This window comes from Ambystoma mexicanum, chromosome 12 (assembly GCF_040938575.1).
Source record: "Ambystoma mexicanum isolate Mex_15411 chromosome 12, UKY_AmexF1_1, whole genome shotgun sequence".
NCBI lineage: Eukaryota > Metazoa > Chordata > Amphibia > Caudata > Ambystomatidae > Ambystoma > Ambystoma mexicanum.
Window position 1 is genome coordinate 974,351,030 of NC_090936.1, and position 25,459 is coordinate 974,376,488.

The window sequence follows — 25,459 nt, forward strand, 5'->3', positions numbered from 1 at the left end:
AAAAGCGTTGATTAATGCTGCATTTGTATTGCTCTTAGAAGTGGGGTAGATCTGGCATGAAGCAATAAGGCGATTAATATTTGACTATTATTGCACCAGTGAAAGAGAAGTGGGAGTCTTACCTGGAAGGCAGTCTGGCTGTTGTAGTTGCGAATCTCTTTGCTTGCACCGCGGAACAAGAGAACTCGAGCACAGCTCTCCTGCAAGAGGGGTAGAAAGTGCCCAACATGAGAAAATGGTACATGCCAGTAAAGCTGTGACCCACTGAGGGGTCTGGGTACATGTGGAGAGACTTTCTGAAGGGACGGGGGTGATGTGAGGGTAGCAGTGACTTAATAAGCTGATGCCCAGCATGGGGCCAGATTACAGAAACCTTGCACCGGTGCAAATGCAAAGGTGCACAATATTTGAACTAGGGCAAAGTTTGCCCTATTTGTAAAAACACTGGGACATATTAGAAAACTATTGAAACAAGAAGAGTGCAGGTTAGGCACGTTATAATGAACAGGGCAGAAATTGCCTGGGGCAAAAAATATACGTTTTCACTGCATTGTTGCAACAGGGCAATGTTTGCCCTTGTGCTAATAAGGAGCGGTGTTGGCACTAGGGCAAACGTTGCAGAAAGCAAAAGAAGTAAGTGCTTTTCGCTCATTATAATGTTGGACCTCTCGGCAGCGTTCGGCACCGTGGATCACTCATTATTAGTTGAACAGATTGGATCACTGGCCTGAGTGGGCAGAGTGTTTATCAGGTGGAGGGAACCTGGACTAATTACGTCTTAAGACTATGCAAGGGGCCTATATGCCGGAATGCCATCTTATCTTTTGAATAAATGGCAGTGGGGTTCAAAGTGATGTATGCCGGTCATGTTTCATCCTTCCAAGAGAAACCATAGCCCTTTGCTATGTTATTCTCTCAATTGGTTACCCAGGAGGTGTGTCGGGTGACCTTTAACACCCTGTGCCCTTTCTTAAAGTGCTGTCCTCCCACCCCCATCTGGCTGAGAACATTTTAATACATACAGTTGGTCGGGTTTACGGTCCTCTATAGTTAACACATTCAGCCATTTCCTTACAGCAACATTAAGGGCCTCATTACGACCCAGGCGGTAAGTTACCGCCTGGGCCGTGACTTTACCACCATGGCGTAAACTACGTTTACGCCATGGTGGTTGGCGGACTTACCGCCCCATTCCGACCTTGGCGGGGCGGTAAGTCCCCAATCCCCATTTACCCTTCCCCATTCCCATTTTTGCCCCATAGGGCATAATGGGAGTGGGGAAGACATTAATTACGCCACCGTACATTACGGTGGCGTAATTAACTCCATGGTCCCTTAGCGCCATGGATTTTAACACCTGCTAAAAGCAGGTGTTAAGTCCGCCATGGCGCTAAGGGACCTCGTACTCAGGCGGTAAGGGTCGGCGCTGTTTACGCCGCCGTAAAACCCTTACCGCCTGGGTCGTAATGAGGCCCTAAGACAAAGGTGAAAGTTTGTGGTTTAGGGTCTGTCTCTTTGGAAGTTTCTCAGGCTGGGAGTCCAAGGCTGGATAACATCCTGCCATTCTGAAGAGAAATACAAGGTTTGTGGTTTCATTGGAACCTCCCTTCAATGCCTTTTATTTGGTGGGGTTTGCGTTCTTTCTTTCTGCTATTCATCAAACTTTTATTTCCCACCAAGTATGATTCAGTTCTTGTTGGTGCGCAGAACCCATGCAAAGATCCATCGATCATTAGGCGGGAGTGGCTCACATTAGCATAGCTTTGGGCTGGGACTGACTTCGTTTGGGATTGGTTAGGTTGTGAATGGTTTAGAGTGTGCTCAGCATTTGCATTTGTATTTTACTTGAAGAACGGGAATGTCAATTTCAATCAGAAATGACTTACAATAATCCATTTACAGATGCTGGAGGCATTCCCACGAAAGGTGCCTGTACAATGCACACACACACACACAAACACCACAAAGATGTGAACAGGTGGTGAGGCAGTTTATGAGGGTGCAAAAAAAGTGGGACATACAGCAGGGAAAAAGCAAAGCAAACAGAAAATACAGCAACTCTTTACATAAGGCTTTTTTGCGGTGGATAGGTAGTATGGTGTGAGTTATGGTGGGAGTCATTATTTGAAGCAGCTTAGTTCAAAAAGGAATTGAAAAGTACTGCCTGACACTGCATCCCCTACGGCCAAGCAGATGGGCAGAGGGGTTTGGTTTTAGTGCTGATGGGTGTGGGCAGATTGGGTTCAGCCTCTGGTACATTGCTGGAAGTGTGAGAATGAAGTTACTGCGTAAGGGTGCATCGGAGTTAGATGCAGAGTGCAAAGGTATTGGATTGCTAGCGCTGGAATGGGTGCAGGAGGGAAGAACATGTTTTTCAGAATGAATTTCTCACCTGGCGGTGAGTGGGAGGGCATTGGGCTAGATAGAAGTAGCAATAGTTAAACCGATACAGTTGGATTGGATGTGGTGAGGATGAACACAATCTTGCCCACCTTATGGATTGGCTGGAGGTGAGGTGGGCAGTAGGGACCATATTAGGGACGGCTGAGCATGGCTGCGGACAGGACTTTCTTATAGAGTTGTAGAGTGCAGATACATTGAGTTTAGGGAGACGCGGTGGCTAGCAGGGTTGATCCTTTCGGGATAGAGCTATAGAAGTGGATGTTGCTGATGAATGCTGCCTTGACCTCCTCGCTAGGCTGGAAGGGATAATAATATTGGGATTGTTAGCGTTACTGGGCAATTTGGGTAGAATTGGGTTAACCTGGTTATAGTTGGTTAAAATGAGGTTGCGAATGCATACGCACTTGAACTTTTCACTTGGTTGTAAGGCGCACATGGTTTACGGTTGGAGCCGAGGTGCCCAGTGCAGGTTGAGATTAATGCAGTTGTTATATGTGTATATATGGGTAAAATGAAGCAACGCATGGATGCAGAATTCCCATTCGGTTATCAGTACTGGGTTGGCACATATGAGAGTAGACATGTTTGTGTTGGTTTAGGTAAGGCTGCATTGAGGCAGCTAGAGAATGGATGGATGCATTGTTTTCAGAGGGTCCAAATGTTGAGATAGTTGGAGATTGGTTGAGCAGGCTAAATCAGGACATGTTGGTTCTGTGAGAGTCAGGATCTATGAGGTTGTGTATGGATAACGAGTTGAACTTCTCGTCTTGTCCATGAAAGCGCCGATGTTTCAATGTTTTCTGCTGGGAAGAGGGGTATGGATGAGGTTCAACAGAGCTTGATTGGTGTTGGCTAGGGTGATGTGGAGTATGGAAGTTTCACTTGGTTTTTCAGGAATCTGATATTAGATTGTCCGGGAGGTGTGTTGATGGCTGGGTTGGCTAGTCGACAGAAGTAGTTGAAGATCGAAATGAATGTATTCTGAACAGTTCTACATGGACATATTGACAATCTTCTTCCCTAATGGTCTCATTTCTGGAGTGTACTTTTGCAACTAATTTATGGCAATTACCAGAACAAAATCTAATCTACAGGGGTAAGCTACTGAACCCAGCAGAAATGAAGACTCCTTAAAGTAGCCTTACACGCTTGCCTGGTGGAAGCTGCTAAATAGAGCTGACATGACTTGCCTAAAATAAATATTTTGGAATGAATATGTACTTTCAAGATTGGAGATACAAACTTGCAAGAGTCCTTTGTACCTCAGACCATCAAACTTGACCTTTCTTGTCCAATTTGATGCATTTGTATTTGCATGAAAAGTAGCACCTCCATCTTGTAAGAAAACCATTTGGAAGGATTTCAAAGAAAAATCATTTAAGCCTAAAATCGCGCCGAGGAGCGTAGAACACGTTTGGAATAAATAATCCATCATTGGTCTCTTTCGAAATTGTGTGCAATATCACAATATATTGCTTAAAACAAAAGGGTTACTGTTATGCAACACCTCTTCGGGAGTTCATGCTCTGCACAATGATATAGGTTTGATTTAGTGTTGACACAGTGATCCCCAGGAAGGATGCAGGGTAGAACTCACATGTTATTAGATTGGCTGGGATGTGCGGTGTTCGCTAGATAGACGTGGATGGGGTAAAGTTTAGGGTGGATACAATTTTGGTCTTTCCACTTTGCAGTAGAGTACACTTAGATGGATGGTTTGGCGTGAGTGGTGTGAGTTGGGTTGCACTAGATAGTAATGTATAGAATTAATTAGGAGATGGAGACTTGTGTGCAGATGTTGGGTTGGTTGGCGATGGCAGCAGCAATTAAAACAAACAGTGTGCAGTTAGTTTGGGTAGAGCTGGGGGACAAGGGGGAGAGAGCACAGATACAGCCGTTGGACTTCACATGTCATTGTAGTGTGAGCTGTTAAGGTTCTGTAGGTTTGGTTCCAGTTGTTTACTGTTGGATAAAGGGGTGTCCAGCAAAGATACTGACGTGACATTCTTACGTGTTTGCGTACTACGCTGATCTTCGATAGCATGAAAGGTTGTAACATGGTTGCAGTGTACAGATTCATTTGGGTTCACCAGAAATGTAGAGGATGAGATTCTGGATTGTCTTGGTTAGACATGCTCACCTGGTTGTAGAGTGCACAGATATGTAGCGCACTGTTTCCTGAGGCATTCTGAGCCCTCATGTCGGCTCCATAGAAGAGAAGATGCTCCAAGTGTTGCACGTGACCATAGCGACATGCCTAAAATGGGGACAGAAGAGTAGATGGGGTGAAAGGGAATAAGAGATTGAGGAAGAACAAGCATGGATCTGAAAAACATCCCTGCCACCCGGTAAGGAGTAAGTGACGCACTAGTATTTGTTCTCTTAGGAAGATGTCATTGGGCCTCATCTCAAGTCTGCAGTAACCCTGCCGGTGCTACCGGCGGTTTGCTGCCGGACTCTGAATAATTTACCAGTGTCTGAACTCCCGGTGCCACTGGGGAATTACAACCCCGGCGGCCCGAAAAGTCAGGTGCTGGTAAAATGTTGGACTCTATGGGAATGGGGACCACCGAAGCACCGGCGGCGTTATTAACGGTGCTGGCGCTTCCGTGGCGGTCTGCTTACCATGGCCACTGTGCCCAGCAGGGTCAGACCTGTCGGGCACGGCTGCTCCGGGAGGCAGACCTGTAGTAACAGTGCCGGTAAGTTTACCGGCACTGTTGTTTCCGGACTGGCAAACTTATACCAGTGTGTCCTAAGATGTGAATGTTACGGTCAAACTTTCTACTCTTAATTCATATGCCAAGACATCAAGGAGGCCAGATGAGAACAAACAGGGAAAGGTGGTTCCGAATCCTGGTGACTCCAAGAAACAGGACCTTCATTCCATAGGTTTTCCATGTTCTGAGACACCATACAACAGTGCACCCGTTGTGTTGTCCATTCCTCATTCTCCGGCTCATGAGAAAAGCATCACTTAGTCGAGAGATTTCACGATTAGATCTCTCGGCACCACCTTTCAAACCACTTTACTTATGATCAATCATTGAGGCACTGCACCTCCTGTGCTAAGACTTTATTTGAGACTTAGGCATGGCTTAGTAACAATTTTTCAGAAATGATACCTAGACCCATAATATCAACTTTCATCATCGTAAATAATGATCAAAATGGTTCTGGAGTTTGTGGTTCTCTTTTGACACGTTTTTAAAATCTAATTTCTAAAACTGGTATATTCTAAGAGGATAACTTCAATGAAATATACACTCTTTTTACACCTATACGAACACATTTCTAAAACAGTCATGTTCGTATGTTGTGGGGTTTTCACATGTCTGCACCTGTTAAGTTGAAATGAAAGAAAACACATGTGGGCAGCTTTAATATTATCAATTTCCAAACAAAAGACCTTTCTGCATGTAGCGGCAAATTGCCATCTGGATCACCTTGTAAGTTTGTAAAGGCTTGACATGTTGACAACTCTTCGGGTCCGTCAGTCCGTCAACAGGCGGTCTAGGAGTCAGTCGGCATATCTCACTCACTGATATACAGTGATAGGACCAAAATTCTGTATGTCAGTCCTCTCTTGTGCCAGAAGGAGCAGTCTGAGGACAAACTGCAAGGCCAGGCCCTTGCCACACAAGGACAGAATCAAACCCAATTGTGTTTTTCCTCACAGGCCACTGTTAGTGACGTGTAGCGGATCGGGGTCATTTGCACAGGGTTAGTCTCCTTCTGCATTGGCACAGCCAAGCTGATGAACATGATGCCAGCGGTTAGCTGGAAGCGTGCCAGTAGTTTGGGGGCTAAACTGTAAAAAAAGTCCATCACATTTTGTATTTTGGATCTGTTGAATCTTTTTTTCAGCAACTTAAGAAGTACATAAAGTTAAAACATTTTAATGCATATGTGTTTTAAAGCATTGGTAAAAAAAGTATTGTTTATATACTTTAATAGAGCAAAAACAATGCTGCTATCATAAAGAAAAAAGAAACTAAAACATTGCTGCTGCAACATTAGTGATCCTAAAAAATTAAAAATACCCACACTGTTAATCTGGGAAGCGATTTAACCAAAGACATGTTTGAAAGTGTATTCGAGCTAAAAAGGCCACCTTTCATCAAATAAATCACAGGTCGACCTTGAATGTTCTGACAACCTTAATATAAAACATGCTGACAATCACTAGCAACATTTGTATTAACCAGGTCTGTGCAATGTCATGCTAAGAGCATAACTCGCTCAGGTATCTGCCTTTCATGTGGACATAGCATTGATCCACAAGGCCAGTAAGGGGACACCTTGTAATGTACTGGCCCTATCAGGATTGTGAATAAGGACCTGCCCAGTGCTTGCATAGATTGCACTGGCACATGGCCGAGAAGTGATTTAAAATACCACAGGCCAGATCTAGTGATGCAAAGAGGATGTCCTCGAAACACGCAAGACTAGTCTCGCACCGAACATAGAAAGGGATCTATGCCATCTACAACGCCATCCATCCTCGGTAATAACAGATGCAAAAAGGCCTGTATGCCTGTGACAGGTAGAATGCTCAAACCTCTACAAAGCAATGCACACATTACATTTCCTGGACACGTGTCCTGTAGCCCAAGAGGCCCACCCTTTAGGAGGGCTTGGTGCAACCTTAGGAGAGGAGTTAGTCATGGGTGCCTGCTTCCTTTGCTGCGTTTTGAAATTGCACGGGTGCTCCAAGTAAATACACTGGCATAGAAAAGAAAATTAGAGGGAAGCCTTGGTCAACATTCCAACAACATGTGCTTCCCCACAGATGATGCTCTGACTGCCTTGCGCAAGCCTGAGACTAGAAACCTTGCACACCACATCAGGAAGTGTCAGCACATCAAACACACTGCAAAGGAACCCGCATGTCACTGTGTGTGCTAAGAATGGACCCTAGGTGTGACCTCGCCTGGATCCCTGCAGGGATGAGGGGACGTGCATTCTGGTGCATCCAGTCCAGAGGGCGTTCATTCCGGGTGAAAACGACCAGGGTTGGGATGGGCACCACTGGGCTACTGGAGGCAGTGACACGCCCCTGGAACCAGTTACCTCATTCGCTGCATTGGCTTAGAATCTCACTCCCAAAAAACAGGCTTCTTTGCTGAGGTTCTTCTGGCAGAAAGTGGAAAGGACTGCCCTGAATGCTGAACTCTAAAGGATACACGTGGGCCGCACGACTTGATCTATTATGCAAAGTTAAAATAAAGAGGAAGAAAACGCCCAAGTGGGCGGAGTCTGAAACTTGCCCTTGGGACCAGAGCAGTGTTTAGGTTGAGTGAGGCAAACCTTGGAACTGACATTGCCCAAGCATGTCATATCAACAAAGTCAACCTGGAAACCCATCATATGTTGCGACACTGCCGAAAACAACCATTTCACCCTGAAGAACGATTTTGGTTGAATCGGCCATTTTAGGATTGAGGGCCAACCCTTTTCACTGGAAACTTGACGAAAAAAGAGCAGTCCACCCAGCGTCTTCTTGAACTATTTGCACCCCTGACACTGTTTGTTCCACGTTCTGATCACGTATGGAACTGCAGAGAATGTCGCCCCTCAAAATTATGGAAGCATTTCTAGCTTTGGTAAATGTATCGATAATATTTTCAGGGCCTACGCCACTCTACATGTGGTTTAAGACTTGCCGTTACAGGGCCTTAGAACCTAGAGGGATAAGGATATGGGAAGGGCTGTAGAACCGAAGGCTTCTCCATGTATCAGCCGACACATGTTGTGTTACAAGCAATGGAGCGGTTCCACTGACATGGAATTGGGAGAGGAGGGATTTCTGAGAATTCATTACAGGAATGTGTGCGGAAACAGGCAGGATCGGTATGGGCCCAATAGAAATAAAGATAAAGAGGACTCCCACTAAACCGTGGCGGAAGGGCCCCATTAGAAGGGAACGTTAACAACTCCCATTATGCAATATAGGTGTGGGCCCAATGAGCAGCACAGGTAGTCTTGCCGCGTACCATTGCCCCAATCAAGTAGTAACGGTAACATTGCCTTAACACCATTTGCAACATTGGTAAGGGCTCGGGGCACAGAAAAAGTAGAAATTACCCCATTTAGGTAGTGTACATAGGAACCAATTAGGCCGTCGGTAGCAATGACCCCAATCAGGTAAGCCCCCACTGGGCAGTATAGGTAGAATGACGCTGAGCAGACAGTTTAGGTAATAATTACTCCTATCAGGTACTGGCTGTGGCTGAGGAGGCAGTGGGAGACAACCCCTGAGCAACTTCCTGCCAGCCCTGCACAACTTCCTGGCAGCCCCTGAGCCGCTTCCTGCAAGCCCTGAGCCACTTCCTGTCAGCCCTGTACCACTTCCGGCTGGACCCATATCCAGTGTGAACACCTGCTGCCTTCGTGTCAAACAGACAATGTACAGCGTAGACAAGGATAAGGAGCCGGAAGGAGAGAGTGCCACAGGGCATGTCTGCCATAGGCAGCTACAAACTGCGTCCCACAGTACTCTATCCGGCACTGCACATCAGGCACTCTGACAGTGAGTTGGCTCTTGACAGCTCCAGCACAGGCCTGTGTAAAGTGCCAGTCGGCTTCCGAGCTTTCTTGAAGCACCACAGGTGCCTGCCCACAGTGATATATTAACACTGTACGTGGAGTATGGACTTATAACATAAGCAGGACTGGGGCAGTGAGACTAATGGGATTAATATATATTAGTACCCGGCGAGTGTCAAGCAGAATGCAACACGTATTGTGATTGGCTCTCACCTTCGATTCTCGGCCGGGATTTTAGCCGCCTTGTCCTCGGCGGGGGGCGTGGCAGCCCCTCAGCCAATGAGAAGGCTGGAAGCGGGGCCATTCCCGCTCCGAGCCTCCCCGCGGCTGAGAGGCTGCCTTCGCGCCCCGCCGGGTACTCAGGTAAGGCTTTTTTTTTAATTCACTTTCCTCCCTCCTCCCTACTCCTTCCTCCTTCACTCGGGCCTATAACTATGGGCCCCGGGGCATTACCTGAGTCGGTAATGCCACCGCCGATCGGGTCATATTGCTTAAATAAGTGGGAGATGGGGAAGAGTGGGATCAAGGCAGTGGGTGGGGGGGGGGCTGAAGTGATTTTGGAATGACCCTCAGCAGCATGTCTTCCGCTGCAGCATCTTTAAATCAACACTGCTCTATTTTGCATATCAAGCTATTTTAGCTGTGACGTCCCCCATTACACCCAAAGCAAGAACACGCATGCTTTCTCATCACACACCAATAGGGTAACCAGGTGACTCCAAGTCTTTGGCTTTTATTAAACAAAATAGTCCATTCTGTGAGCGGTAGTCTTGGTAAAGTTCACTTTTAATGACTTCAACGTAGCAAAGCCCAGGCTTGGAACCTCTGCCTTCCAATAAACCCCATATGGCAAGCGGGGTGCTTGCAATCATCAGAAAGCTTATGCCAACCAGGGGCTTTGCCCTAGGAGCTCTCGCTAACCTAAGCAAACCTGCGAAACGGAAGACCTTGGTGATCATGCGCAAACCATACACAGGTCTGCATCCAGTGATCTGAACAGATGGGATTTCTTCTTTCTCTGCTCTATGACAGCATGTTTGCAAGCTCCAGATAAACTGCAGATGGACAGTTTGCTGTCATCATGGCTTCTCACCAGAATCCTCTACTATTGTAATTCAAAAATGAACATAATGCTTCCCAATATGTAGGCAACTATCCACCTCTCTGACCTAACGCAAGTGTTCAGTTGTGAATCACTAGCATTTGCCAACATTCCTTATCATGCAGAGACTGGTCGGTGTAAGTGCAGGTGTGAATTAAGTAGGATAGCACTGTGGGTTATGTGCCCAACGGAGGGATCAGCGTCGAGCCTGAAAGCAGAAGACTTGCATCCTAGTAGTGCCAATCCTCTTTTCCATCACTCAGAGGGTGCCACAATGGGTACTGTTGAGCGGGGAAACAAAGAAACACGTTAAAGATCTAAAGGACAATTTAGCCAATGGGGTGGACTGTATGAATAGCCAATGGGGTGGACTGTATGAATAGCCAATGGGGTGGACTGTATGAATAGCCAATGGGGTGGACTGTATGAACGGCCCTGTGAGAAGTTGCTTTTCTAGTTAGCCAATGGGGTGGACTGTATGAACGGCCCTGTGAGAAGTTGCTTTTCTAGTTAGCCAATGGGGTGTACTGTATGAGCGGCCCCGTGAGAAGCTGCTTTTCCAGCGCTGTTCTATTGGCAGTTGGAGGGTACACCCTAACAAGATTCCATGTGTGTATTTTTAGAGATGGATGTTGCACCAATGAGGTTTTCGATTTGCCCTGTGTAATGCCAAACTGGGGGCCAGAGGTTTCACCTTTATTGGAGCTGGAGTAACAAGAGTTTTCACTTTTTGAATGAGACTTCAGATTCTGTTGCAGAAGAGGGCTGCCTGTTGCCTGCTTTCCTCCTCAGCCCCAGTAGGACCCTCAGCTTAACATACAGACATGGGACTTGGCTATTTGCAGGAGTAACCAAGTTCCTGGAGACTTGCGAATCCGAGTTTGGCAGAGCGACTAGAAGAAAGCACCAGCTTGGTTACAAGGGTCCAGCGGGAGGACCTGAAGCAGGATTTAGGGAGGCTTAGAGGAGCTTCACCGAAGCACAGTGGAAGAAAAAGGGCGGCGCAAGAATGGGATCCACTTGTGCACAAGTTGTGTCATTTGGCTACACTGACTAAAGAAGAAAAGCAACACTGAGCATCTTTTTCTTGGACCACCCACTCCCACCACACAGGCTGGGGCTTCACAAAAGAACACTAAGACCAAGGGAACATATGTGAGTACTGATGAGGTGGCAGTACACATGATCATTAAAGCCACGTGATATTTAAGACATTATGGCCTGGAAATTCCAATGCTCAGTATTTGACTATCATGACATTTCTTCCATCCGTTATCACCTCAAGTGAAGAGGTGCACAACCTTGATTTCAGTCGTGCTACTCCAAGGCGCGGCCAGAAATATTTGGAAAAGCTTTTCATGAGGCCCACCTTATTTACACACATAGACAAGGGTGGGAAAAGGACTAGATTTTAACAATTCGGATTGGTCAACAGGTAGTTAAAGAATGTGGGCATGGTAAATTAGCTCAGCAAGTTAAGTGCTTGCCTTAGATATGTGTGTATGATTTGCAGCTACATGTTCCAATCCTAGCAGGCTCACCTCAACCCTTAAACCTTCTGAAGTTCATGAAATAGAATACTATCAATTGGGTAATAATAAAAAAACATTAGCACCAGGGTGGGGGGAGCCAGCCAATGAGGTGCCTGGAACGTGGTCTTGACCCACCGGTGTAAGCCTGCGTTCCAAGATGCCTAACAGCCGGCTCTCCCTGCCGTCATCTTTCCCCCACCCCGTCACCTTTTATTTGTAATCCTCCATCTGCCCCCAACTTCCCTTATTGAGGCTGCAGCAGCACCTTCCTCTCTGTTCAGAATGGTCACCATGGAAAGGGAAGAGGGGCTCCGTACGGAGCCCTGCCTTCCCTTTCCATGGCGGCCATGTTGGTAAAGTATTTTCCTTCATACAACGTGACGCTGCACGCGTCCCGATGTAGGAAGGAAAAACCTTTTTTTTTAGCACCCCGAGTTGCTGCTTTTGTAACGCCTGATCGGGTGTTAACGCCTCATGAAAGCACTAAAATGTTGAAAGAATCTGGCATGAAATACTACATCAATTCTGTATTACTAATACGCAGTGTGGAAGGATGCTCAGTGTTCTACGGGTAAAGCTGTCCTCACTAGCATATTCCTAGAACATGCCCCTAAATAGTCATCTAGGTTTATAAGGTAACTGGGCAGCATTTGTGTCCCCTACTTGAAAATCTGCACCTCTCTGATCCCAATACAGGCAGTCCCTTTGGCACCCACCTGATGTATTTCTTGCCAGCCGTTCTCATCCACGCAGCCCACCTTGGCGTAGTCATGCAGCAGGAGCTCGCAGCAGTAGGGGTCACCTCCCACCATTGAGCTGTGATACAAAGGCGTCAACCCTCGGCTGTCTTTGTAATCTGGCGAGGCTCCCAGGTCCAGCAGCGTCTGTCAAAAGAAAGGAGGTGATTGGCTTAGTTGGACTTAAGGGTGGCGGTGGTGGCCCGGGCAGCACATGCACAATCCTCTTTAGGTGCTGCCAAGTGATTACCATCACAGCACTCGGCAAGACGTCACTGACTCTACAGGAAGGTCTGGACACATTTTAAAAATAATGGTGAATCAGAATACCTGACGCCGGGGCGAGTCGAGGATCAGCCACGGCAGGGCCCAGAAATTGCCCATGAGCTAAGGCTCTGCCAGGGCTCGTCGATCTGAATGGGCCAGAAATTGCCCATGAGCTAGGGCTCTGCCGGGGCTCACCGATCTCATTGGCCCAGAAATTGCCCATGAGCTAGGGCCCTGCCAGGGCTCACCGAACTGATTGGGCCAGAAATTGACCTTGAGCTAGGGCTCTGCCAGGGCTCAACGATCTGATTGACCCAGAAATTGCCCATGAGCTAGGGCCCTGCCAGGGCTCACCGAACTGATTGGACCAGAAATTGCCTATGTTCTAGGGCTCTGCCAGGGCTCACCGATCTGATTGGCCCAGAAATTGCCCATGAGCTAGAGCTCACCGATCTCATTCCCCCAAGTCAATGGTCAATGTGAAAATGATGACGGGAAATACTGCTCTTCCCTGGAAGACGTCTCCATCACCCCTGTTCACAATCACATCACCAATTCACATTCAGACATCTTTTAGTTTTGTAATACATTGAAGAGAAACTATAAGAAAGAGAATAAATACAACCATGTTCACAACATATTACATTTAAGTCTTGTCATTAGAATTAGTACAACAAGGTCTTGAATTTCCTTGAAAAGAACGGTGCGATTGACCTTTCTCGATGTGATCTTGTATTTACATTTGAATTCGTAATTAAACGCTTGTTTGATTTCTGATTAATTATATTATATTTAACATACCTTTTAAAGTAGATTACGCTGCCTTTCATGCCAAGTCAGCCGTGTCGGTCAGGCCACTCCTTTAATTGCATTGGCAGCAGATTTCTATAGGTTCCTTGGCTACTTGCCACTACTAGGCATGGCGGTTCTGCGGCGCCGCTCCCACATAGTGTGCTCGATTGGTTACCCCACTTAAAGCACTCTGCCACCATGACACACAGGAGCAGAGCACGCCTCACAAGGATCCTGGGGGCATTGATATCTATGTGTTCTATTCAGGGATTTTGGAGAACGCCACACCTCTCACAACCACCCCCTGATGGCTCGATTGCTCAATTGTGGGCCATCTCCACACACTTCCTAGCGCTCTTTTTTTGTCACTTCCTGCCTCATGTGCACTGAGGCTTGTTTCTGACTCTATATTTGACACCCCCCTTCTAGTCGCTGTTCCAAACTAAATGCTCTGTGTGCCTGCCTTATGTCCTCCCCCCAGGGTGCTTGTGGGAGACATAGGGCCTGATTAATGGCATTTATTGCACGGTTCAAAGTGACTTTGCACTGCTGAAAAGTGACTTTGCATCTGATTCATGGAACTGTGGAAAGTGTATTTTTGCAGGGCAACGTTCATGTTGTACTGCAAAAAGGACTTTTCACTGACTTTGCACTGCAAAAATACACTTTGCACAGTTCCATGAATCAGGCTTTGTGTCGGCAGTGCAATGTCACTTTTCAGCAGTGCAAAGTCACTTTGAACCGTGCGAGACATTCCATGATGAATCAGGCCTTTTGTGTCTTCACATGCCGTCTCACAGAGAGAAACAGAGCGAGAAAGTGAGTGAAAGAGAGACAGAGCGAGTGTGTGTGTGTGTGCGCGCATGCTTGTTTCCACCCTACCACATGCGTGCTTGTAAATCATTCCCTTCCCCAGAAGTTGTGACAGGATCTCTGTACTGTCATGTGATCTTCACCCAAGGCCTGCCAGAGGCTCTCTGCATCAGCCACAGATCCCCACACCCCGGGTGGCTGTGAGAGCTTCTGTGTGCCTGTCACATACACTTTCGCCATGCGTGTTCGGGGGAACTGCGTCACCGTGCATTCTCACACTCACCATCAGCACCAGGTGGTTCTTGCATCGGGCTGCCTTGTGCAGGGCAGTCAGCCCCTCCCGGGTTCGGAAGTCCAGGTGTGCTCCTCCGCTCCGCAGGGCCTTGATGACATCGGAACTGTTCTCCAACTGAGAAGCCAGCGTCAGGGGACATTCTAGAACCCGCCCCCCCAAAAAGAAGATCAGGTGAATTGGATGCACACAATGCCCTGAACAACCAGACAGAAGGGCCTTCACTACCTTCGCCGAACCAGAGGGCTTCCATGATCTCTACCCAGACTGCCTAGCGTTCCAAGGTCACAGAGGGGATGCTCCCTTTCCGTGTCTCTATAGGCTGCATACACATCCACCCTTCCTCCACATGTACTCAGATTAGAGAAGGGGATGCATAGCCGACCCCCAAAACTACTAGGAAGAGTATGGATTAAGCTTCAGTCACGTGCTTGCAGGTGTGCTTCAGAACACTGGTCCTGTGGTTTGGCCAAACAGCTGGCACTTCTGCACATTACCTGCCCTTTTCTGTAATCCAGCTTCAGGTGAGAGCTGCACGTGCTAAGGTTACAGCTGCGGTTCAGAATTATATTTATTATAACTTCAGGATGAGCTATCTGAAAGCATATGACCACAGCCTCGAGATCACTGAGTTAGCTGATTTATGGATAAGATGTTTAAATGGCCACAATCATAACCTGATTAACCACCTTACTAGATGTTATTGGTACTGTGCGGCCATTCTCAAAGCACTAGTTAGTGAGGAGTAATAGACTACAGTAATGTCCCTTTGTGGTCAAGTTATAATTTATTTGTGTTGTTCCTTTACATAGGATTTTAATACTTTGTAACATTAGTATGATGAACGTGATTATGTATTTATTGATTTTTAGTACAACGTGATTTAATTGAGTAATGAGGCACCTAATGCCTTTTTAGTGAACAAGGGTTGTATTTAGGAGAAAGATTGTAAATGTAACTGCTGTTTTAAATGTTTATTTGTGATTGTCCTATGTTGTATATACAAAGCCGTGTGGCTGAAAGTGTATTAAATAAATAAATAAATAAATAAATAAATAAATAAAAGCTGTTGTTCTGAGAACTTGAAAGTTCTCATGTGAAACCCCTGTAGTGGGCAGATGATGGTGATTATACAAAACAATCACGTGATTTTTTAAAATATGGTTTTTATTAAGGAATAAGGTCACAGCATTGTGCTACATGTATCTTATGTTACAAAAGACTCATTGCCAGCCTAATTCAATTGCCTTTCACTGTGTTTCTAAAAGCATTGGTGTAGACACCCTTTGTTTTGGGTGAAGAGTAATTGTGGAAAAATGCAGGATGCGACAGAGTGGATTTCTGTGGCACAACCCCTAGAGGCCGTAGGAAGACAAGCTACTTCTTAGAGCACTCTCACACCTCGTACAGAGCCTCTCATTTCTGCAAATATGACCATACGAGGGATGCATGTCAGTTTATTGCAATTATTTAAAGGGATATTCCACAGTTATGAGTGTCACACATCTCACACGGCCCAATACTTGCACTCCCTTTGTTTTGGAAGTCTGGCAACCATAACTCCCAAATGACAGCTCACGGTAGTTGGGAACCTGTGGTTGGAAATCCTATGAGTGAGATTTATGTTCAGATAAAATGTGAGACAATCCTGTGTAATATGCCACAGGGCATAATATGTGGATCTGGTGCTGGATAGAGACATGGAATGCCCTTGAAGCAGAGCTTTAAGTGGCCCGGGGCTAGCCAGGATTCAGCCGCAGCAGTCTCCAAATATTGTCGTGGAGTCGGGGCCCTGCTAGGGCTCTCCAAATTGACTTCCTCGGCCAGATTTCTTTCCCCACAGTGTAGCAAATAAAGAACTTAGTAGCAATACTGCTCTTTGCCAGAAGATGTCACTTTCATCCACGTTTAGAAACCTCACACCAGTTAAATAAATTTGAAATGATGTTGTTTTCAAAGACTGAAAAGAAATTATGAAATAGTACATTGTTTGACTTTTGCATGACAGTGGGCCTCATTACGAGCGTGGCAGTCTGGAAACAATGGTGCTCGTAAGCTTACCGGCACCCTTGTTTCCGAACCACCACACTATGAGTCTCTCTGCCGGGGCCGCTGTGCCCGACATGTCTGACCCTGCAGGCGCAACGGCCGGCCACGGCAGGCAAAGTTGCCATGGATGCACTGGCACTGTTACACGGTACACAGCGCAGCGCCTGACTTCCTGATCTGCCAGGTCTTGTAGTCTCCCGGTGAAACCAGGAAGTCAGGCACCGGATTCGGTGTTACAGGGTTGGCGGCAACCCCGTAATGAGGCCCATTGTCATTAGAATGATTTTAATCAGTACATAAGAAACGTGGATTTCTTTCAAAAGAACTGTGGGATTGCTTAGTGCATTGACGTATTTTTATTTTATGTTCTATTTTTTATTTCACTATATTTATTTTGGTTAACATTTTCATATAGAATGATATTTTAATACATCTTTTAAAGTAGAAGGATTGGCTCAGTTAGGGAACTCATTTAAATAGATATAAACCGCCTCTTTCAAAGGTTTATTGGCTGCTTGGGATTTGAGGTTGCAGAGACTCTTTTAGGCCCCGCCCGTAAATATTGCATCACTCTGTGCTCGATTTCTTATCCCAATTAAAGCATTGCCTCGAAGTGCTGTCAAGTGGAAGGCCGGACAAGACTGGCGCGCCTCCACATGTCACATACATGCAATATGCCTCTCTGCGGAGCACCAACACTTTCAAGTTGTTGAGACCACAAGTCTCAGTACAGCACCCCGAGGGAGACATTGGGCCTCATTACAAGTATGGCTGTGTGGCAACAACGGCGCCGGTATCGCTACCGGCACCGTTGCTACCGTACCGCCATACTATGAATTCTGCTCGCGGGTGTCCTTGCAGCCACCAGGTCTGACCTGGTGGTCGTACCAGCACCCGCGAGCAGAACGTGATGGTAGCACCGGTACCGTTATTAATGGTACCGGTGCTACCACCCTGCCCTATGGGGCTCAAATGGGAATGGGGATGTACCGAACCCGGCACCCGCAAAAGGGCAATTACCGGGTCCGGCTGGGCCGGAATAGCCCGGTAATTGCCCATTCGCGGGTGCCGGATCCGGATGCGAATTTGGAGGTAGCCTTGCCGGTTTTACCCGCAAGGCTACCTCCAACCTCGTAATGAGGCCCATTGTCTTACTGTGACTGTTGTATGCATGTTATTTTGCGAGACCTAACCACCTCGATGCTTTTATTGTGTTGAAGAAGTCTTGCTGCCGCCACACAATGTGACTGGCAGAAGATGTTCACTGCATGACACCTTGCTCTTAGAATGCCCAGAAGCTGTGCCCGTGCACTACATGAATTCACTATCAATGAGGAGATGCGACATACATTATGTTGCCTTGAAATCTGAGGCTACTCAGTCTGAAGAAGCGTCTGCCTCCAGAAGAGACTCCTTACAGAATTTTGGAGGGCCCATTTAAGGTGTCCCTTTCATACACCATGTGGACTCATTGACCCAGGTATTGTAGCATCATTGCAGAGGTCCTGCCAACCCATAAAGGTGTTGTGTACCGATCCACAGAGAAACTGATTACCCCTGTGGCCTGCAAGATCTTCTGGCCTTTGCACAATAGCAAGTCGACTTGCCATGGGATACTCGCCACTGCTCCTGACCTGCCATAAATTGGTTAGTCTTCAGCTTGGCTGAAGGATATTCTGAGGCTTATCACTGCCAGCACAGCCTAAGCATTCCAAGTCACTATCAGAACTAGAAAGCATGTGTCCTTGCTAGACTTCAGATTAAAACATGCCTGTGCTGTTTCAGTACGGCACAGGTCTGCAACCTGTGGTTCTCCAGATGTTTTGGACTACAACACCCATGACCCCTAACCATCGACTATGCTGGCTAGGACTGATGGGAGCTGTAGTTGAAAGAACACCAGGTGAGCCAAAGGTTTCAGACTCCTGCAGTAGGAGGATTAAAGAGGTCCACCTTTGAGCCTTACAGGTGCTCCGTGGTGATTACAGAGCAAGTGCCAGTCTCAAAGTGACTACAAATAAAGCATGAGTGGCGCAGTCTTCCCAACGCCATCCTTGCTTTGTGCAGCAGCGCCCCCTTATGGAGATACGCCATCTAGTGGAGTCCACAAAGGAATGCTGCTGGATGTTCCTTCAAATAAAGCTCTGGACCCTTCCACTAATTAAGGTGCTTAGACTGCAAGAGCTCCCTGGAACCTCAGAGGCACAGCTAGGAATCAGCATGTTCAGTACTTGGCATGTCCTCAAGCACTTGCTGCCAACAGTGCAAGTGTATGATAGAGGCTCCTCTGCCCTGGCACTGCTGAGGCTAGACAGGCTGCAGTCCAAAAAGGCAGGGGTAGGGGAAGGCACCTGGGCTTCATGTCCATCCAAGAGCTCTGCCCATGCAAAACAGTCCATGAAGGTGCCTCCTAAGTGAGGAACTGGAGGCATGCGAATGAAGACTCGCATCCATGGTTAGACCACCCTCAGAAGCTGTCCCCATACGTTCATGCTTCTCCACAGACCTAGCTCACATGAACCTTCTTTGGCACTCACCATGTACAACTCCTTCAAAAGTCTGAGCCCATCCGAGGAACCCCACTTCTCTCTCTGATGCTTTCCCGAAGCCTGCACTCAACTGGGCAAACATGGTGCCTTTTCTCTTTGCATGGTGTAAAAGCCTTAATATTGTATTTTCTGATTCCATAAACAGGCAAGGTTTTCAGGAACACAATCTCGGCAGATGTTCTCGACACCTGCTCAATCCAGGGGCACAAAAGCTGACATGCCCTACCCCGTCACATTCCATCTGCCACCAGCCTTTCCATTGCTGGAGTTCACTTGAGCTTTCTCTATTCCCTCATCATGAACCAGACTGGCTGGGGTCCACGTTCACCTGAGGGGACTCATCAGCCATCAGCAGCCTCCTATGTGCCTGAGCCCAACGGAGGCCCTGTCCGCTTTGTCCGCTCACCAGTCGCTCCGTGTTCATGAGCTACTTCTCTGTCCTCCTAAATCAGCCACCTTCCAAGAGCGTAAATATACCCAAAGCACCTACTCGTCCACCACATGTACTAACCTTTCAAGTGCTGACACACACCTGAGAGAGCTGTACCCTTCCCCCAGCAGGGCTTTCCTTGAGCCCAAGATCACACGAAGCACACCATTTAGCAGCTCAACCTCACCCAAGGTGCCCATATCAGACTATCTCTGCCCTCTAGGGTTCTACCACCTCAGAAGCCTGATGCCACCTGAGGTACCTCTATAGAATCCAATGCACAAGTGTCACAGGGGCTCTAGAGTTCATCTGAGGCATCTCTGCCCCGTCCTATGCACCAGCCTCCCAATAGCATTATCTCACTTGAGCATCCTGTCTCCATCCCAATGTACACATTCCCCTTCTGTACTTCTGTATCATGGGCCAGCAAGCCTTTGGCTCTCCAGGTCCTAAAGCCTGCAATTCCCATCAGCCCCGGCCTGCATAATCAATGGTGAGTGATCATTGGAATTGTAGTCCAAAATGTATGGCGAGAGCTATACGTCGCAGATCCCTGCGCTATATTCTCTCCAAACTGCAGCCTGCCAGGAGTGGATTTCATTGTGGTACATTTACCCCTCCCTATGCATCAAACTCCTAGAAATCTAAGCTCACCTATGCCCTCTGTGCACCACATTCCCAGACTTCAATGGTTACCCAGGCAACCCATATTTCTCCCACATGCATACGCCCCCCCCATATTCCTGAGCTCACCTGCACTTTGTTGTCTCCTGATCCACACCCAATCCCTCCCCAAAGTGCAGCCTCACCTCCTGTGTCCGGATCATGGAAGTTGGGGTCCAGCCCTTTCTCCAGGAGCCTGTAGACCTTCTCCGCGTTGTTAGACTGCACGTAATCCATGAACTTCTTCAGGTTCGCCTGTGGAGGGAGAGAGAGAGCAGAATGTGATGCTTCGTGTGTGGTTGCGGAATCTCTGGGACTGCACGTGGCTCTCACTGCACTCATCCCTCCACCATTGGGTCTCATTTCTACCCACTCTCACTGTCTCATTTTGCACACCATGTGCAAGAGTCCCTTCTCACAGCCCCCATGCCTCCTACAGAACTCTTCTAACTCAATCCTTCCACCGTGTCCCACACTGCTACCCATTCCGGGACACTGTTCTTCGCCTTTTCTCACTGTAGCTTAGATGTCCCACTGCGCCCTGCTCAGCCACTGACCTGTAACACTAGGTCAATACTCAGGATTTGCTGATGCAGTCCGCGTAGTTATGCTGGCAGTTGGCTGGCATCCAGGGAGCATTGCTACTCGAGTGAAAGACCTTGTAGCTTTACCTGCCTATGCATTATAGCAGCAGAGTTGGCACGCATGAGTGTGGCAAAGGGGCATCCCAGATATTGGGCCTCATTATGAGTGTGGCGGTCTGGAAAGAATGGTGCCGGAGTACCGGCATCCTTTCCGGACCGCTGCACTCTGACTCTATGGGTGGGGGCCGTTAAGCCCGGCAGGTCGGACCTGCCTGGCACAATGGCACCTGCACGCAGAGTTGTCACGGATGCACTGTTAACAACTGTGCTGGTGCTTCTGTGAGCCTATTCCTGTGCACTTCCTAAATACGCCACCTGACTTCCCGCTCTGCCAGGACTTGTAAATGCACCAGCGGGTTACCGTTGTCCAACGTAATGAGGCCCATTGTCTGTGACTGTCTGCATCCTCAACATGCTTGTGGCCACGCAGGACTTTGACCATCTTCGCTTAATGCTGCCCCCACTCTAGTCTATTAGTTGGTAAAGTACTTTCCTGTATTTGTTGCCTTACCGCTGCTATTATAAGGTTTGATGGCACAGTTGTTCATGACATTTTGATCAAATGTTTATACAGCGTTGTTATTGATATAAATGGATTAAAACCTGACAGTTTTGCAAATACCAGTGTGTGGGGATTGCACACACATGACACAGTGGCAAGTCAATGCTACCAAGTGAGAAAAATACAAGCACGAACCCTTACATCCAGATCACATCCATAGTCCAGGTCTCTGCAGCAGCCTTAGGCTCTCCAGATGTCCCATCAGTCAGCATAGCCAATGGTGAGGGATTTATTTATTTATTTATTCACATTTGTTAAGCGCACAGCAGCCCGGAGGCATCGTGGCGCTAGTTACAGACAGTTTGCATAGTTACAGAATGAAGGACAATTGCAGTCATATATACAAGCATGAGGCAAGCGGTGGGTCAGTTGAAGAGTAAGGTCTTGAGTTTTTTGCGGAAAGTGAGAAGAGAGTTTTCTGTGTGGGTAGAGTGTTCCAAAGCTTAGTGGCTAAGTAGGGCAAACCTAATCCTCCTGCTTTGGCTCTATGGATGTGGGGCGTGTGTAGAAGGTTGGTGTATTGTGTTTTGGTAGGCCTGGAGTGCATGGGTTTGGATGAGTTGTGTGAGCTGATGAGGAGAGGCATTTGTGGGTGAGGGTGAGGATTAGGAAGTTGATGCATTCATTATATTTATTTATTTATTCACATTTGTTAAGCGCAATCATGGGAGTCGTAGTCCAAAACATGAGGAGAGGCAAAGGTGGCAGACCCCTTCCATAGACCATCACACAACAGATGGGAAGGGTTTGGCAATTTATTTTATTTTATTTTTTTACATTTTTATAGTGCACAAACAGCCCTTGGGCATTGTGGCGCTGTTTCTTGAGGGGAACTTAGTTACAGGAAAGGTACACGTGGGTTAATACAGTGAATGTACAATTGCCTGATAGTGTTCCCACCACCTTCTTAGATTCATAGCCCTGATTCGCCAAGGTTTTAAAATATTTTCTAAAACTCGGAAATAAAAAGAGAGCGGCCAACTACGATAATTCATAGAAAATGTTTAAGGCTAATGAGCTCAATTTGTCAGCTGCTCACAGTTCTGCAAACACAGTCGTTCAGCTGCGGGTGCCACACTGCAGCTCTCTAGTTGTGCCTGTGATTTATCGGCGGGCAGGAGTCTGACAGCCCATCTCCCAGGACCATCCAGGCGGCTCTCGTGCAGCGAGAAGGGGGCGATAAACGCCGGCAGGTTGGGGGGCGTCTGGGTCAAGGCGGTGAAATTGTTTGTGAGGACAGGCCTCTCTGTCCGCCAGCCTAGGGTTCATTTGGTAGCTTATATTAAAGGTCACCCACTTCACTTGAGGCTTATTTTTAAACAGAAGCCCGCATCAGCCGCTGCCGTGTGTAAACCCATTGGTTGGTTACCTCAGAAACAAGTAAGGTGCTTCTGCGTCCATTGACAATTTGCTTCTATGGTATTATATAATGTGACAACGTGTGTATACCGTGCCAACTCATTGTAGTAGTCTCAGAGTGCCCAGGCGGAACGCGCCCCCCTGTCAGGCATGCCCAGACCATAGTCTGTGCAGGATAACAGGGGAAGGGGGAGATGATGATGATGTCACCGCAGCCCATTTCTATCTGGGATGGTGTCTGGCTTCATTGTATGACTTTGACTTAATGTCTTCTGCTTTTGATTTGTTATTTCAGCTTGTTTCTTCTCTTTATGTCTTTTTGAGTTCATTGCAATTCATCATACTGTCACTTTGCCAAGACATCATTGATTCTTGTAAAGCTATAGAAACACAAATACGTAATTAACTGGTCACTGGTCACCTGGTAATTAGCCTGTTTTCCTTAAAAACCATCAGTTGTAACTAGTACTGCATTCACTGCGGTGCCTTTGTTGGGCCACTTAGCCTGACTGTAGCTAGTTAGCCATACCTCGCATTTTAACTTTAGTGTGTTAAACTAGTCGTACCTCCCATTTGATCTGATTGCTTTGTAGAACAACGGTTTAAGTGTTACGGCATCTACTGTGAATATCAGCTTGTTTCAGACAGAACTGTGAATACTAGCTTGCACCACGTTTAGTCAGAACTGTGAATACTAGCTTGCCTCACATCTAGACAGAATTGTGAATACTAGCTTGCGCCACATATAGTCAGAACTGTGAGTACTAGCTTGCCTCACATCTAGACAGAATTGTGACAGAATCTAGACAGAATCTAGACAGAACTGAGAATACTAGCTTGCCTCACATCTAGACAGAATTGTGAATACTAGCTTGCACCACATCTAGTCAGAACTGGGAATGTTAGCTTGCCTCACATCTAGACAGAATTGTGAATACTAGCTTGCCTCACATCTAGACAGAATTGTGAATACTAGCTTGCGCCACATCTAGTCAGAACTGTGAGTACTAGCTTGCCTCACTTCTAGACAGAATTGTGACAGAATCTAGACAAATCTAGACAGAACTGAGAATACTAGCTTGCCTCACATCTAGACAGAATTGTGAATACTAGCTTGCACCACATCTAGTCAGACCTGTGAATGCTAGCTTGCCTCCCATCTAAACAGAATTGTGAATACTAGCTTGCTTCACATCTAGACAGAACTGTGGATACTAGCTTGCGCCAAATCTAGACAGAAATGAGAATACTAGCTTGCCTCACATCTAGACAGAATTGTGAATACTAGCTTGCTTCACATCTAGACAGAACTGTGGATACTAGCTTGCGTCACATCTAGACAGAACTGAGATTGCTACTTGCCTGACATCTAGAGAGAACTGTGAATACAAGGTTGCGCCACATCTAGTCAGAACTGTGAATGCTAGCTTGCCTCACATCTAGACAGAATTGTGAATACGAGCTTGCGCCACATCTAGACAGAACTGAGAATACTAGCTTGCCTCACATTTAGACAGAATTGTGAATACTAGCTTGCACCACATCTAGTCAGAACTGTGAATGCTAGCTTGCCTCACATCTCGATAGAATTGTGAATACTAGCTTGTGCCACATCTAGTCAGAACTGTGAACGCTAGCTTGCCTCACATCTAGACAGAATTGTGAATACTAACTTGCACCACATCTAGACAGAACTGAGAATACTAGCTTGCCTCACATCTAGACAGAATCGTGAACATTAGCTTGCGCCACATCTAGACAGAACTGAGAATGTTAGCTTGGTTTCTAAGCGTGGATTCAGGATTCGAACCTCTCTTGCTCTGTGTGGTCTTGCTTCCAAGACCATCGCGTGCCCCTGCGTGCTTATAAAAACTAGACAATAGCCATTTCCTGGTGCCGGCTTTGTGAGAGTATATTGAAGTCACTGCTGACCAATTGATTTCAACCCTTCAAACGTCAAACTCAAAATGTGGAGATACGACCGGATTGAGACTTTTGGGGTTTGCAAAAACCACGAATGATTCTCTCATATAATAATAATTGAAAAACCTCTGAATGAGACTTCTGACCACCTCCTAAGATTTCCAGACGTCCACTGGAGAGCACAGTTTCTAGACACCGGTTACAGCTCCTCCCCACGTTGAAATATTGGGGGCTCGCAGTAAAATACCAAGGTCCCTGAGACTTGGGGCCTAATTCATGGAACTTTTAGCGCGTTGCAAAGTGACTTTGTACTGCCAACAAACGCCCTGATTCACAGAGCGGAGCAAAGTGTATTTTTGCGGAGCAAAGTCACTTTGCACTGCAAAAGTACTCTTTGCATCGCCCATTTAGCACGGTGCAAAGAATACTTTTGCAGTGCAACGCTTTGCAATGCAAAAATACACCTTGCACCGCTCTGCGAATTAGTCTGTTTGTTGACTTTGGCCCTTTGTCGCCTCTGCGGCACTGCTTCTGCACTGAAAGCGTATTTCATCTAGTGGTGGTTTGCCCAGTATTAAATAATGTTAGGCTTTTTTTGGGGTTTTTTATTGCAATCTTTTAGGTGTGTCACGTATGATGAATTTTGGTATAAAATGTTGGAGGGGAAACAAATATCACGGTAATTTGCTGCTGTGAAGTATTTAAATGAGTTGTTTCCACAAAATCATGCCATAAATTGTAAAAATTAGAGTCTTTGTCACCGCTATTGCTTTTCTATTTAAAGTTTTAGCTA

General features: G+C 46.8%; 1 protein-coding gene across 5 annotated transcripts in view; it reads right to left on the minus strand.

Annotated features, from left to right (window-relative positions):
* The window catches only part of SHANK3 (SH3 and multiple ankyrin repeat domains 3), a 3,072,962-nt gene that overhangs the window by 1,944,746 nt on the left and 1,102,757 nt on the right, over window positions 1-25,459 (minus strand). For all 5 annotated transcript variants that reach the window (XM_069629467.1, XM_069629466.1, XM_069629463.1 and 2 more), the window contains 5 exons: window positions 20,325-20,433; window positions 14,479-14,630; window positions 12,303-12,470; window positions 4,544-4,660; window positions 123-200 (listed from right to left, as the gene is read on the minus strand). In XM_069629467.1, coding sequence (XP_069485568.1) covers window positions 123-200; window positions 4,544-4,660; window positions 12,303-12,470; window positions 14,479-14,630; window positions 20,325-20,433 — 624 coding nt within the window. The remainder of the gene's footprint in view (window positions 1-122; window positions 201-4,543; window positions 4,661-12,302; window positions 12,471-14,478; window positions 14,631-20,324; window positions 20,434-25,459) is intronic.